We start from the raw sequence: 16,614 nt of genomic DNA, 5'->3' as shown, positions 1-16,614 counted from the left end.
TCAAAATGTGGTGGGAGAGACCGTAGAACAGTTATTTACTATGCAAAAGGTTCCATGCTATAAAAGAACAATGAATTAAAGAGCTGTGGGAATACAGATGAGTATTATCTCATTCAGGGGAAAGCTGGGGAATTTTTTATATAGGTAACATTTGATTTAGGTACCTTAAAAAATGAAAAGGAGGCCAGGCACAGTGGCTCACGCCTGTAATCCCAGCACTCTGGGAGGCAGAGGCAGGTGGATCACCTGAGGTCAGGAGTTCGAGACCAGCCTGACCAACATGGTGAAACCCCGTCTCTATTAAAAGTACAAAATTAGCCAGGCGTGGTGGCACATGCCTGTAATCCCAGCTACTCAAGAGGCTGAGGCAGAAGAATCACTTGAACCCGGGAGGCGGAAGTTGCAGTGAGCCAAGATCACGCCATTGCACTCCAGCCTGGGCAACAAGAGTGAAACTCTATCTTAATAAAACAAAACGAATTTGGAGGCTGAAGGGCAGGATTTTGGTAGAGGTAACGATATGTGCATATATTAGAGGACAAAAACAAGGCATATACCAAGAAGTCAGTCAAGACCACTTACAAGTGATATGACTTTGGGCAATAAACTGAACCTGTTTCAACTGAAAAATAAGGACAATATCTTCCTCAGAGGGTTGCCCTGAGGAAAATGAGATGGTAAGCTGAGAAGAATATGATGGCATTATGGCTGCCACATCTTCCACCCACTGACTTCCAAGGCTGATTTACCTGTTTTACCTCAGGTTATTGTCTCCTTTCTCTCTCACTATTCCTCCAGGAGCTATTTGATAGAAGAACATATCCTTTCAGTCATGTACGATGAATGGTCTAGCAGAGCTCTTGACATATAGCATTTACTTTAAAAACATTATTTCTTTTTAAACATACGTTCAGAGTTCCACTGAACTATTTCTCTATGGTATTCTCTAGAACTGCTTTGCAATTACTGCTAGGATCCCAATTCTCAGTTGGAGAACGAGTGGTACGTTTAATAAGCACCCCACCTGATGTGTCCACATACTTCATACTTACAGGCTGAGGCTGTTCTGCAATACAGCAGTTGAAACACAACCAGAATTCACTCATGCTTACAGTCCACAGTATAAATGAGCACCAATGAAGGTTCCAAATCTCAACTCAGGAAGTTCCACAAAATACACTCCTCAATACGATCAATGTCCAGTGATGCCAAGATGAAATTTTATTATTTCACTGTGTTTTTGTTCCTGGAAGTCAAGTATCTTACACAGTCAATTTAATAAAGAAAAACTCGGATTGTTTCCTTTCTTTGCTTCTGGTTCTACAGAGACTCCTTTCTGAACCACGACGAAGGTATAAAAATTGTTGTCTTGACCCAGGGACTATAACAGAGAGTCTAGGGGAAAAAAAGAAAAAGTAAAAAAAAGTTAAACTTTATTTATCTTTGAAAGCTTTTATTGTTAAAATAAGTATTACCCAAAAAAGTAAACACTGAAAAAAAAATCAAGATTTTAATAAACTGATATTCATTCACCAAATTATTTTTTGAGCAACTTTTTTAGTGTCAAGTTCTAGGTGTAGTAGTGAAAGTAGACAGAAATCTTTGCCTTTGTGGGGCATCCTATTTTATGATTATAAAAGTATGGATTATTTTAATGAGTTAATTTTTTAAAATCACTAATTAGAACATTATGACTGCCACATACAAGTTTCTAATTCCAAGAATAAATAATGATCACCATTTTCATATAGGTTTCTTCAGTTGAGTCCTTTATTCTCACAGACAACTCAGACAGTAATTGACATAGCAATGAATTCTAAGGAGATAATCAAGCAGATGCAGTTCATCAAAAACCATAAACAAAATTATCACCTTATCCACTGGAATTAGAGCTGTACATGAAAAATGGGTAGAGGTTAAGTTAGGCTTTCTTCTGTGAATCAAGCTATTAGATCCCTACCACTCCCACCATCATTACTAGAACACAAGTTAGTCAAAATACTTTATATCCCACCATGGCAAACCAAGCTGAGTCTATTAGAATCCTTGTCAGGCAATTTTCTATCTGCAGTTGAACAAAGAGTTAAACCTATTGTTTCCTTCTGACTGCCAAGCTGTTGACTTTAAGGATGTCCTTAGTCAATAATATCCTATACCTCATGTGGAAGACGGTTTTGAGATAATAGTGCTGACAGGCAGAGGCAAAAGAGAAGTGGGAAGTCAAGATGACATGAATCTCTGATTCTAGGCATCCCTCCTAAGATCAGTTTCACCTGTGCACCAGACGTTTGGTTTTGTAAGCCAACATATCTCCCTCTTTAGCCTGAAGTTATGATGAAGTGGATTTGTATCACTTGCAGACTACTACAATAGTCAAGTGAAGATGTCCAATAGACAATCTGATACACAGATCTGAAGCCAAGGAGAAGTTCTGCAATCATCAGATTATGACTAAAGCAATGAATGATCTCTAGGGAAAACAGTGTCATGACAAACAGAGTGTGCTCAACAGAGTCCTCTGAGTAAGAACAGCATTTAAATCATAGGTAAAAAAAGAGAGGTCTACAAAGGAGGTTTGGGTGTTATCAGAATTAGAAGAGGAAAATCCGTTAAATGTGGTGTCACTGGAGCCTGTTTCAAGGAAAAAATGGGTGGCAGTATTCACTGCCACTGAGATAGTAAAGACTGAGGACTATTCCTTAGACTGTGCAGCAAACACAGTGTGGCCGTGGCAACAGCAGTTTCAGTAAAGTGGTGGGGGTAGAAATCAGATTACAGGAGGTTAAATGAGTGAAACGAAAGCAGCAGAGTCAACAAGTGTAGATAATGTTTGCAAGAAAAATGGATATAAAGTTTAAAAAGTAGAGTATAGAATGAAGAAAAAGAGCCTTCCTTGAAATGAAAAGATCAAAGACTAAAGATGTATCAATTTGACTGTGTTCAAAGAGGTGTTAACATTTTTGTCCCAAATGGCGAAATATAAATCACTTATTTGTAAATTCTGGAAAGAGACCTCATACATGTTACAAGCTTTGCCAACTACAGATCAGTAACAACCACATTATAGGATCACAGAGTCCTGAACATTAAGTGAAATTAAATTCTCCCTTTTGCTTTTTCCAAAGCCATGACTCTAAACCTGGAAAGACAGAAGTGACAGTAATTTTTGTAGCTGTAGAGATGAAGATGTAATGTGAAGTTAATGCACACATCCTCAGTGTCACAAATCTGGGTAGTATAACAGGGCATGAATTCAGGACCCTGATTCTACAGTCCAGAGGACAAGTCCTCTAACATACAGGAAAATGACACGGTAAGATTTAAGCATGTGTCCAACGAATATCAAAAGAAAGAAAAGTTTACATTTTTGCCATTAATTAAAATCCAGAACCTGGAATGCTTATTTAAGCAGAGATGAACATTCCTTATCTCACCCAAACTCTAAACCAAGGAAGTGGCAGTCTTTGGCCAATGAATCGGGTAAATACTGTGAAGTTTTATAAGCTCAAAGAATAGTATCACTTATTTCCTCCAGCCAATCTTCTTAGCAGGAATATAAGAGAAAAGGCTTAAATACACAGTCTCATGAACATTATTTCAGTGCTGCTATTTAACAAGTTTAATTTCACCCTGGATCAAAAATCTTGCCCATTAAGAAGCCTTTGTGAAGTTTTTTAAAAAAATATTTTTTGAGATAGGGTCTCACTGTGTTGCCCAGGCTGAGCTCAAACTGCTGAGCTCACACCTCAGCCTCCCAAAGTGCTGGCCTAAAGTACAATAACTTCTGCTGCTACGTATTTCCACTTAGCTGACAGATCTGCTAAAATATATTTTCAAACCAAGAAGATGTTTGCAATTCCATGGATTTTTATTTAAGTAAATATATGGATCTTAAAATGTTTCAGACATGCTTTGGAATGTGATATCAATACATCTTGTTTTCTAAATAAATTTCCTTTTTAGAACTTTTTTTTTTTTTTTGGAGACAAGAGTCTCTGTGTCGCCCATGCTGGAGTGCAGTGGCGCGATCTCAGCTCACTGCAAGCTCTGCCTCCTGGGTTCACGCCATTCTCCTGCCTCAACCTCCCGAGTAGCTGGGTATACAGGCGCCCACCACCATGCCCGGCTAATTTTTTTGTATTTTTAGGAGAGACAGGGTTTCACCGTGTTAGCCAGGATGGTCTCGATGTCCTGACCTCGTGATCCACCCACCTCGGCCTCCCAAAGTGCTGGGATTACAGGCGTGAGCCACCGCGCCTAGGCCTAGAATGGTTTTCTAAAGTATATATACTTAAAACATATTTACATATAAACACCTTCAAGGAAGTATTGAATTCTTCACAAAAAACTTCAACACACTGCCACTAATAATAACTATACTAATAGTTACTTTCACTTCTTGAGCTGAAAGCTGCTTAAAACATGACCATTTTAAAAACCTATACTTTTTGCAATCTTTAGATAACAAAAGGAGAGTCACTTTACAATAACATCAACATATAAACTTGGCTTTAAATACAGCTCAGCACATTCCACACGTAACTAAGGGGTCAGACTGGTCTACAGCACAAGAGAGTATTTTAATCACCTCATATATTCATAAGATACACGATTTTAGAAAGGGAAGGGACTTTTAAAGAGAACATCATGGAACTTGGTCATTAAACAGCTTATCCAAGGCCACTTAGCTAGTGAGCTTCCCTGAATTTGCTTACAAATGAGACTGACATGAGGAGAAAAGTGCAATCGTATTCTGTACTCAAAGTATTATCCACTATCAGTTCCCCTCCTCCTCTTTACCACCTAAATCAAACGCTGCAGATACCAGCTTCCTACCTGCATGAAGTTTTGCTGCTGACAACTTAATGAAGTTATATTCCAACATCCTACCCGCAATTTAATAAAAATGCTTTCTAGATCAACTTTCAAAGAAAAATAATAATATTTTGATGTGAAAAACCTGGCAGTGGGGCATGTCAGATAACTAAGTTGTTGTTTTTGTTTTGGTTTGTTTTTTTTTTTTTTTAAATCTAAAATATTCTAACTGAGTTCAGGAATTAAGAATGCTCAGTTGTGTGAAACTGAATCAAAAATTCAGAATTTGGACTTTGAAATAAAAGATCTGTGACAATTATAGCACTTCATTAAGTTTTTAGAATTGTTATTTCAGGCAAATGACAAACTGTATCACTCTGTTCCCTCCCTCCTTCTTTCCCTCTCTCCCTCTCTTCTCTTTCTCTCTTTCTTTCTTTTTTTGAGACAGAGTTTCAGCTCTGTTGCGCAGGCTGCAGTGCAGTGGAGCAATCCTGGCTCACTGCAGCCTAACCTCTCAGGTTCATATGATCCTCCCACCTCAGCCTCCCACGTAGCTGGGACTACAGGTACATGCTACCACATTTGGCTAACTTTTTAATTTTTTGTAGAAACAGGGTCTCACTATGTTGCCCAGGCTTACCCTCAGTTTTCTTAGTAATAAAATGAAATACTGCATTGCCATTTCACAGGTCTGAAATGAGGATTAAATTCGCTAATATACATGAACGTACTGTATATATTATAAAGAGCATACAGGTTGAATATCCCTTTTCCTAAATGCTTGGGACGAGAAGTAATATAGATTTCAGATTTTCTTGTAGTTTGAAATATTTGCATTACACTTATCCTACTGAACACTCTAAATCCGAAAATTTGAAATCCAAAATGCTCCAGTGAACATTTCCTTAGTCCATGTCAGCACTCAAAAAATTCTGGCTGGGCACGTGGCTCACACCTGTAGTCCCAATATTTGGGGCAACTGAAGCAGGAGGATCGTGTGAAGCCAAGAGTTCGAGACTAGCCTAGGCAACATAGCAAGACCTCATCTCTACAAAACAATTTAATTTAATTTAATTTAATTTAATTTAATTTAATTTAATTTTTCAAACTTTTTTTAAGTTGTGGACTTTGGAGCATTTCAGATTTCTGGATTTGGATGCCCAACGTGTATTGATATAAGATGCTTTTTTGTTACCAGAATTAAAATGGCAAAATTGCACTATTCTGCTATAGCAAAAACAGGTAATTTGCTGCAAACTTTGAAGAAACAGCCTAAAAATCTATCTAGAAAAAAAAAAGAGAATAAAAAAAGGTGAATTATGGTTTTATACAAAACAAAAATGAATGACAGCTTCAGGCAACACAGATGATTCTCACATGGCGAAAGAAGCAGCATGACACAATACACATAGAATGATATCATTTCTGTGAATTTCAAAAACAATTTAAACTATTTTGTTTAGAGATGTATACATAGGTATAAAAGTAAAGCAAGGAAAGTTATAATTAAAGTCAGAAGAATAGTTACCTCTAGGACTGAGGGCAGGGATTACAAATAGGAAGAGGTGCTTATGGGCTCCTGGAATGCTGACAGTGTTCCACTTCTTGACCTGGGTGGTAGCCACACAGGTATTTGCTTTATAATTATTTGTTAAATAATACATGTATGCACTATGCAATTTTTTTTTTTTTTTTTGGCTACCCAGGCTGGAGTGCAGTGTCGCAATCTCAGCTCACTGCAACCTCTGCCTCCACTCAAACCATCCTCCCACCTTAACCTTCCAAGTAGCTGGCACTACGGGTATGCGCCACCATGCCCAGCTAATTTTTAAATTTTTTGTAGAGACAAGGTCTCACTATGTTGCCCGGGCTGGTCTCAAACTCCTGGGCTCAAACAATCTGCCTGCCTCCTCCTCCCAAAATGCTGGGATTATAGGCATGAGCCACCATGCCTGGCCACTATGTAATTTACATGTATTTTTAAATGACAATTTTTTTTTTTTTTTAAAAGACAGAGTTTTGCTCTGTCACCGAGGCTGGAGTGTAGTGGCATGATCTCAGCTCACTGAAACTTCAGCCTCCCTGGTTCAAACAATTCTCATGCCTCAGCCTCCTGAGTAGCTGTGACTATAGACGCCCACCACCACGCCCAGCTAATTTTTGTATTTTTTTTAGTAGAGATGGGGTTTCACCATGTTGGCTAGGCTGGTCTCAAACGCCTGACCTCAAGTGATCCGCTGGCCTCGGCCTCCCTAAATGCTGGGATTACAGGCATGAGCCACCACGCCCAGTCTTAAATGATAAAAACTTAAATGAAATGTGAATTTAAAAAGTAGGCCAGGCACGATGGCTCAGACCTGTAATCCTAGCACTTTGGGAGGCTAAAGTGGGAGGATTACATGAGGCCAGGAGTTCAAGACCAGCATGGCCAATGCAGCGAAACCCTGTCTCTACTAAAAACACAAAAATGAGCTGGGTGTGGTGGCACATGCACCTGTAATCCCAGCTACTCAGGTGGCTGAAGCACAAGACTTGCTTGAACTTAGGAGGCGGAGGTTGCAGTGAGCTGAGATCGTGTCACTGCACTCCAGCCTGGGCAACAGAACAAGACCCTGTATCAAAAAAGAAAAAAAAAAAGTATTAATCAATACTGGACCAGGCTTGGTGATTCACGCCTGTAATCCCAGCATTCTGGGATGCTGAGGCAGAAGGACTGCTTGAGACCAGGAGTTCGAGACTAACCCAGGCAACATGGCAAAATTCCGTAACTACAAGAATTTTAAAAATTACCCGGGTGTGGTGGCAAGTACTTCTGTTGTCAGCTACTTGGAAGGCTCAGTTTGGAGGATCACTTGAGCCCAGGAAGTCGAGGCTGCAGTACACCAAGATGTGCCATTGCACTAAAGTCTGGGCAACAGAGTGAGACCCTGTCTCAAAAACATAAATAAATAAAATAAAAACTAACAATGAGCAGTTGATAATAATGAATTGAGGAAGATCAGAGGTGGAAATGCAAAACACAGAATCAAGTACGAGTGAACACCCTTGCTAGAGACTTTTGAAGAACTGGTAAAATTATTGGGGAAGGGGGTCTGAAATTCCATCAGATGCCAAAGAGGTTTCTGCCAGAAATGCAAAAATTAATCAATGACCAAATATAAATTATCAATAAAGCTTATTCATAGCTGTAGCAGCACTAAATCTGTCTCAAACTAGCTGAAACAGCTGATACTCATATGTGGTACAAGGCCCTTTTGAAAAAAATTAACTTATTTTAAGATGATCTTTCAAACTATGTATTTATCACACAGCTACTTCTCTGTGGTTAATCAAAGTCCAAACCATTGTTCCCTGAACTCAGTTATAAAAGGCTGAAGTAGGGATGCATGTGTAACTATCAAAATAGGAGGGTGAATTTTTTCCTTATATTTAAAATGACTGATTATGGATTAGACTTTCTTATAGTTTCATGTAAGTATAATTATACAGCATGCACTCTTTTTCACATCTGGCTTCTTTCATTCAGCATGTTTTTAAGATTTATCTATGTTGCCTCTATTAGTAAATCATTTTTTATTGCTAAGCAGATTTCCATTATATGGATATTATACAATTTGTTTATCCACCCATCTGTTGATGGACATTAATGTTTTTGGCTATTAAAAATAAAGTTGTTATGATTATGAACATCTGTATACACAATGGTTTTTGTGAGAAGGGGTGAAGGTGGTAAATTAAAAAATAAATAAATAAACAACAAAAAAAGAGGTGTTTCTGTGAAAAGTTTTTCTCTCTCCTGGGTAAATAGCTAGGAGTGGAAATACTGGTTAATACAGTAAGTATGATTTTAACTTTATTAAAAAACTACCCACCAGTTTTCTAAATCAGTTTTAAAATTTTGCATTCCTGCCAGCAATGTATGAGTTCCCTTATCCTACCAACTCTTTGTACTATCAATCTTTTTAATTCTAGTCATCCTAGCGGGTATACAGTAATATCTTGCTGTGGTTTAAATTTGCACTCTTCTGCTAACTGGTGACATTAAGTCTTTTCATGTGCTTCTTGGCCAATCATGTATTTTCTTTGGGTAAATATGTTCCAATCTTTTGCCCATTTTAAAATTCCGTCATCTCACTGAGCTATGTTCGTATATTCTAGGTCAATCCTTTCTCCAATATATGCAGCGTGAATATTTTGTCCTGGTCTTTGTCTTCCTAACAACATCTTTCAAAGAGTTTAAGTTTTTAACTTTGATAATGTCTTATGCATACGTTTTATCTCTTATGATTTGTGCTTTTTGGGTTCTAAAAATTTTTTCACATATCCCAAAGTTGCAAAGATAATCTGGTTCTTTTTCTAGACCTTTCAGCTTTTATTTTTATATCTATAACCTGTTTTTACTTAAATTTTATTTTCTGACAGTATAAAGGCCAATTTTTAAAAAACTATGGATATCTAGTTGTTCTAGTTCATTTGCTGAAGATATCCTTTGCTTATCAGATTAATTTAGCACCTTTACTGAAAATCAGGGCTGAGGTCGCACACGGAGGCTCAAGCCTGTACTCCCAGCACTTTGGGAGGCCGAGGCGGGCAGATTATGAGGTCAGGAGATTGAGACCATCCTGGCTAACATGGTGAAACCCCCTCTCTACTAAAAATACAAAAAATTAGCCGGGCGTGATAGTGGGCGTCTGTAGTCCCAGCTACTTGGGAGGCTGAGGCAGGAGAATGGCGTGAACCCGGGGTAGAGTTTGCAGTGAGTGTAGATTACCACTGCACTCCAGGCTGGGTGAAAAAAAGAAAAAGAAAAGAAAATCAAGGCTGAGCTTGGTGGTTCATGCCTATAATCCCAGGACTTTGGGAGGCCACGGTAGGTGGGTGGATTGTTGGAGCTCAGGAGTTCAAGACCAGCCTGGGCAACAGGGCGGTAAACTGCTGCCTCTACAAAAACTACAATTAGTTGGGCATGGTTGCACACACCTGTAGTCCCAGTTACTTGGAGAGGCTAAGGCTGGAGGATCACTTGAGCTTGGGAGGTTGAGGCTGCAGTGAGCCATGATTGCACCACTGCACTCCAGCCTGAGCAACAGAGAGACCCTCTCTAAAAAAATAAAATAAAATAAATAAAATACAATGAAATGAAATAAAATAAAATAAAATAAAATAAAATCACTGTGTAACATTCAATCTACTTCTAGGCTGATTATTGTATTGCACTGGTCTGTTTGTCAATCCAATGCCAGTACAATTATAGTAAGACTTAGAAGTAAGGCAGTCATTTGTCTTCCAATGATACTCTTTTTCAAAACTGCTTTTAATTTTCTAGGTCCTTTGCATTTTCATACACATTTTACAATCAGCTTGTTAATTTCTACCCAAAAAAAAAAAGCCTCCTGTGATTCTGAGACTGCATTTATTCTAGCAATCATTTGAAGGAGAAATATACATATATTTATAAATAAATATATATACACACACAATAAATTTTGTTGTATCACTTTTAACTTTGTTTATACCTTTCATATCAGGGCGTTAAAGCCTTATGTAGTCAAATGTCAATTTTCATAATAGATTAGTGGTTTTATCTTACTTAAGAAAGCTTTATCTCAGGATTATGAACCTATCATCCCATTATAGTTCTGTTAAGTTTTACTTCTATAATTCAATTTGAACATTAATATTTTGTAGGTTGTGGTCAGGTAATATTTCACAGTTTACTCACGCTTTTTCTTTTTTTTGTCTCTTTATAAATTTAATAATATATGAAAATCATTATGAATTATGCCACAGAAACTGCAAAGTCATTTAACTGTATACATGAGACAGTAGGAAGGCTAATTTAATCGCTTTTTTAAAAAAATGTCTAAATTATATGTTTCTTGTTGAAATGTTTAAAATTACCAAATTACTGCTCATCTGCTACATAGAATGAAATATATGTTAGGTCAGGGTGATTTACCACAAGGCTCTTCTACACATTAAACAAATATATTTGATTTTTAAAAATATATCTACTTTAAACTTAATTACTCTGTAATCTATGATGTTGACATTAATCAGGATATTCTACAAATAATTTATGTTCTTCTTATTCTTGATTACTTCTAAATCAAAGTTTTTTTGTTCTCACAAATTCTATTATACAAGTTTCATTAAATATTCAGAAAAAAGCAAATGGATTAAGAAAATCACCCATTAACCCTACCTTCCTAGAATTAATAGTATATTTTTTATTTGTCCTTTTGTGTACATACCTTAAAAATAATTGTATATGCATCTGAATTATCCCCAATTTTATCTCCTGCTCTTTCTAATTAACACTATGTATATTTTCCTTTAGTCTTCATAGTCATTATTTTAATGTCTGCAAAAATTTCCATCATGTGACTTCATTACAATGGGTTGTTTCCAATGGATTTTGCCTAATTTGGATCATGCTGAAAACACATATTCATATACAGTTGACCCTTGAACAACATGGCGGTTAGGAGCACCAATTCCCTGCATAGTCGAAAAACAATACATAATTGTTGATTCTTGAAAATTTTAAGTACTGAACAGCATGCTGTTGACTGAATTTTTTTTTTATTATTATACTTTAAGTTCTAGGGTACATGTGCACAACGTGCAGGTTTGTTACATATGTATACATGTTCCATGTTGGTGTGTTGCACCTGTTAACTCGTCATTTACATTAGGTATGTCTCCTAATGCTATCCCTTCTTCCTCCCCCGACCCCACAACAGGCCCTGGTGTGTGATGTTCCCCTGGGTCCAAGTGTTCTCATTGTTCAGTTCCCACCTATGAGTGAGAACATGCAGTGTTTGGTTTTCTGTCCTTGTGATAGTTTGCTCAGAATGATGGTTTCCAGTTTCATCCATGTCCCTACAAAGGACATGAACTCACCCTTTTTCATGGCTGCATAGTATTCCATGGTGTATATGTGCCACATGTTCTTAATCCAGTCTATCATTGATGGAATTTTGGGTTGGTTCCAAATCTTTGCTATTGTGAATAGTGCCACAACAAACATATGTGTGCATGTATTATTATAGCAGCATGATTTATAATCCTTTGGGTATATACTCAGTAATGGGATGGCTGGGTCAAATGATATTTCTAGTTCTACATCCTTGAGGAATCGCCACACTGTCTTCCACAATGGTTGAATTAGTTTACAGTCCCATCAACAGTGTAAAAGTGCTCCTATTTCTCCACATCCTCTCCAGCACCTGCTGTTTCCTGACGTTTTAATGATCGCCATTCTAACTGGTAGGAGATGGTATCTCATTGTAGTTCTCATTTGCATTTCTCTGATGGCCAGTGATGATGAACATTTTTTCATGTGGCTGTTGACTGCATGAATGTCTTCTTTTGAGAACTGTCTGTTCATATTCCTTTGCCCATTTTTTGATGGGGTTGTTTGATTTTTTTCTTGTAAATTTGTTTAAGTTACTTGTAGATTCTGGATATTAGCCCTTTGTCAGATGGGTAGATTGCAAAAATATTCTCCCATTCTGTAGGTTGCCTGTTCACTCTGATGGTAGTTTATTTTGCTATGCAGAAGGTCTTTTGTTTAATTAGATCCCATTTGTTAATTTTGGCTTTTGTTGCCATTGCTTTTGGTGTTTTAGTCATGAAGTCCTTGTCCATGCCTATGGCCTGAATGGTATTGCCTAGGTTTTCTTCTAGGGTTTGTTTTGAGACAGTGTCTCGCTCTGTCACCCAGGCTGGAGTGCAGTGGCGTGATCTTGGCTCACTGCAAGCTCCACCTCCCAGGTTCACGCCATTCGCCTGCCTCTACCTCCTGAGTAGCTAGGAATACAGGCACCCTCGACCACGCCTGGCTAATTTTTTTGTGTTTTTTAGTGGAGACGGGGTTTCGCCGTGTTAGCCAGAATGGTCTCGATCTCCTGACCTCAGTTAGCCAGAACGGTCTCGATCTCCTGACTTCATGATCCGCCCACCTCGGCCTCCCAAAGTGCTGGGATTACAGGCATGAGCCATGGGGCCCGAACTCTTCTAGGGTTTTTATGGTTTTAGATCTAACATTTAAGTCTTTAATCCATCTTGAATTAATTTTTGTATAAGATGTAAGGAAGGAATCCAGTTTCAGATTTCTACATATGGCTAGCCAGTTTTCCCAGCACCATTTATTAAATAGGGAATCCTTTCCCCATTTCTTGTTTTTGTCAGGTTTGTCAAAGATCATACAGGTGTAGATGTGCTGTATTATTTCTGGGCGTTCTATTCTGCTCCATTGGTCTATCTCTGTTTTGGTACCAGTACCATGCTGTTTTGGTTACTGTAGTCTTGTAGTATAGTTTGAAGTCACGTAGCATGATGCCTCCAGCTTTGTTCTTTTGGCTTAGGATTGTCTTGGCTATGCGGGCTCTTTTTTAGTTCCATATGAACTTTAAAGTAGTTTTTCCAATTCTGTGAAGAGAGTCGTTGGTAGCTTGATGGGGATGGCATTGAATCTATAAACTACCTTGGGCACTATGGCCATTTTCACAATATTGATTCTTCCTATCCATGAGCATGGAATGTTTTTCCATTTGTTTGTGTCCTCTTTTATTTCATTGAGCAGTGGTTTGTAGTTCTCCTTGAAGACGTCCTTTACATCCCTTGTAAGTTGGATTCCTAGGTATTTTATTCTCTTTGAAGCAATTGTGAATAGGATTTCACTCATGATTTGGCTCTCTGTCTGTTCTTGATGCATAGGAATGCTTGTGATTTTTGCACATTGATTTTTTCTCCTGAGACTTTGCTGAAGTTGCTTATCAGCTTAAGGAGATTTTGGGCTGAGACAATGGGGTTTTCTAAATATACAATCATGCAATCTGCAAACAGGGAGAGTCTGACTTCCTCTTTTCCTATTTGAATACCCTTTATTTCCTTCTCTTGCCTGACTGCCCTGGCCAGAACTTCCAACACTATTTTGAATAGGAGTGGTGTGAGAAGGCATCCTATCTTGTGTCAGTTTTCATAGCAAATGCTTCCAGGTTTTGCCCATTCAGTATGATATTGGCTGTGGGTTTGTCATAAACAGCTCTTATTATCTTGAGATACATCCCATCAATACCTAGTTTATTGAGAGTTTTTAGCATGAAGGGCATGAAGGGCTTCGATAAAATGTTGAATTTTATCAAAGGACTTTTCTGCATCTATTGAGATAATCGTGTGGTTTTTGTCTTTGGTTCTGTCTATATGATGGATTATGTTTATTGATTTGCGTATGTTGAACCAGCCTTGCATCCCAGGGATGAAGCCAACTTGATCATGGTGCATAACCTTTTTGATGTGCTGCTGGATTTGTTTTGCCAGTATTTTACTGAGAATTTTTGCATTAATGTTCATCAGGGATATTGATCTAAAATTCTCTTTTTTTATTGTGTCTCTGCCAGGTTTTGGTATCAGGATGATGCTGGCCTCATAAAATGAACTGGGGAGGACTCCCTCTTTTTCTATAATTGGAAGAGTTTCAGAAGGAATGGCACCAGCTCCTCCTTGTATCTCTGGTAGAATTAGGCTGTGAATCCGACCGGTCCTGGACTTTTTTTGCTTGGTAGGCTATTAATTATTGCCTCAATTTCAGAACCTGTTATTGGTCTATTCAGAGATTCAACATCTTCCTGGTTTAGTCTTGGGAGGGTGTATGTGTCCAGGAATTTATCCATTTCTTCTAGATTTTCTAGTTTATTTGTGTAGAGGTGTTTATAGTATTCTCTGATGGTAGTTTGTATTTCTGTGGGATTGGTGGTGATATCCCCTTTAACATTTTTTATAGAATCTATTTGATTCTTCTCTCTTTTCTTATTAGTCTTGCTAACGGTCTATCAATTTTGTTGATCTTTTCAAAAACCAGCTCCTGGATTCACTGATTTTTTTGAAGGGTTTTTTGTGTCTTTGTCTCCTTCAGTTCTGCTCTGATCTTAGTTATTCCTTGCCTTCTGCTAGCTTTTGAATGTGGTTGCTATTGCTTCTCTACTTCTTTTAATTGTGATGTTAGGGTGTCAATTTTAGATCTTCCCTGCTTTCTCTTGTGGGCATTTAGTGCTATAAATTTCCCTCTACACATTGCTTTAAATGTGTCCCAGAGATTCTGGTATGTTACGTCTTTGTTCTCATTGCTTTCAAAGAACATCTTTATTTCTGCCTTCATTTCGTTATGTACCCAATAGTCATTCAGGAACAGGTTGTTCAGTTTCCATGTAGTTGAGTGGTTTTGAGTGAGTTTCTTAATCTTGACTTCTAGTTTGATTGCACTGTGGTCTCAGAGACAGTTTGTTATAATTTCTTTTTTTTTGTATTTGCTGAGTAGTGCTTTACTTCCAACTACATGGTCAATTTTGGAATAAGTGCGATGTGGTACTGAGAAGAATGTATATTCTGTTGATTTGGGGTGCAGAGTTCTGTAGATGTCTATTAGGTCCGCTTGGTGCAGAGCTGAGTTCAATTCCTGGATATCCTTTTTAACTTTCTGTCTCATTGATCTGTCTAAAGTTGACAGTTGGGTGTTAAAGTCTCCCACTATTATTGTGTGGGAGTCTAAGTCTCTTTGTAAGTCTCTAAGGCCTTGCTTTATGAATCTAGGTGCTCCTGTATTGGGTGCATGTATATTTAGGATAGTTAGCTCTTCTTGTTGAATTGATCACTTTACCATTATGTAATGGCCTTCTTTGTCTCTTTTGATCTTTGTTGGTTTAAAGTCTGTTTTATCAGAGACTAGGATTGCAACGTCTGTTTTTGCTTTCCATTTGCCTGGTAGATCTTCCTCCATCCCTTAATTTTGAGCCTATGTGTGTCTCTGCATGTGAGATGCGTCTCCTGAATACAGCACACTAACGGGTCTTGACTCTTTATCCAATTTGCCAGTCTGTGTCTTTTAATTGGAGCACTTGGCCCATTTACATTTAAGGTTAATATTGTTATGTATGAACCTGATCCTGTCATTATGCTGTTAGCTGGTTATTTTGCTCGTTAGTTGATGCATTTTCTTCCTAGCATTGATGGTCTTTATAATTTGGCATGTTTTTGCAGTGACCGGTACCAGCAGTTCCTTTCCGTGTTTCATGCCTCCTTCAGGAGCTCTTGTAAGGCAGGCCTGTTGGTGACAAAATCTCTCAGCATTTGTTTGTCTGTAAAGGATTTTATTTCTCCTTCACTTATGAAGCTTACTTTTGGCAGGATATGAAATTCTGGGATGAAAATTCTTTTCTTTAAGAATGTTGAATACTGGCCCCCACTCTCTTCTGTCTTGTAGAGTTTCTGCCGAGAGATCGGCTATTAGTCTGATGGGCCTCCCTTTATGGATAACCTGACCTTTCTCTCTGGCTGCCCTTAACAGTTTTTCCTTCATTTTAACCTTGGTGAATCTGATAATTATGTGTCTTGAAGTTGCTCTTCTCAAGGAGTATCTTCATGGCATTCTCTGTATTTCCTGAATTTGAATGGTGGCCTGCCTCAATAGGTTGGGAAAGTTCTCCTGTAGAGTGTTTCCCAACTTAGTTCCATTCTCCTCGTCACTTTCAGGTACACCAATCAGACGTAGATTTGGTCTTTTCACATAGTCCCATATGACTTGGAGGCTTTGTTCATTTCTTTTTACTCTTTTTTCTCTAAACATCTCTTCTCATTTCATTTCATTCATTTGATCTTCAATCACTGATACCCTTTCTTCCACTTGATCAAATCGGCTACTGAAGTTTGTGCATGCGTGCTGTAGTTCTTGTGCCATGGTTTTCAGCTCCATCAGGTCATTTAAGGACTTCTCTGTACTCTTTATTCTAGTTAGCC

At 38.1% G+C, this 16,614-nt stretch overlaps 1 protein-coding gene across 6 annotated transcripts in view; it reads right to left on the bottom strand.

Moving 5' to 3' along the window:
- Window positions 1–16,614, bottom strand: part of CDC42SE2 (CDC42 small effector 2) — a 136,178-nt gene that overhangs the window by 34,639 nt on the left and 84,925 nt on the right. For 5 of the 6 annotated variants that reach the window (XM_025387727.1, XM_025387724.1, XM_025387725.1 and 2 more), the window contains one exon: window positions 1,053–1,395. In XM_025387727.1, coding sequence (XP_025243512.1) covers window positions 1,053–1,106 — 54 coding nt within the window. In that variant the 5' untranslated portion in view covers window positions 1,107–1,395. Of the gene's footprint in view, window positions 1–1,041; window positions 1,396–16,614 lie in introns of all 6 variants that reach the window. The other variant, XR_003119818.1, reaches the window with a different exon arrangement.

The sequence above is a fragment of the Theropithecus gelada genome, chromosome 6 (assembly GCF_003255815.1).
Source record: "Theropithecus gelada isolate Dixy chromosome 6, Tgel_1.0, whole genome shotgun sequence".
Classification (NCBI taxonomy): Eukaryota; Metazoa; Chordata; class Mammalia; order Primates; family Cercopithecidae; genus Theropithecus; species Theropithecus gelada.
Note: the sequence above shows the minus strand (reverse complement) of the source record. Positions and strands in the feature narration are given on the sequence as shown.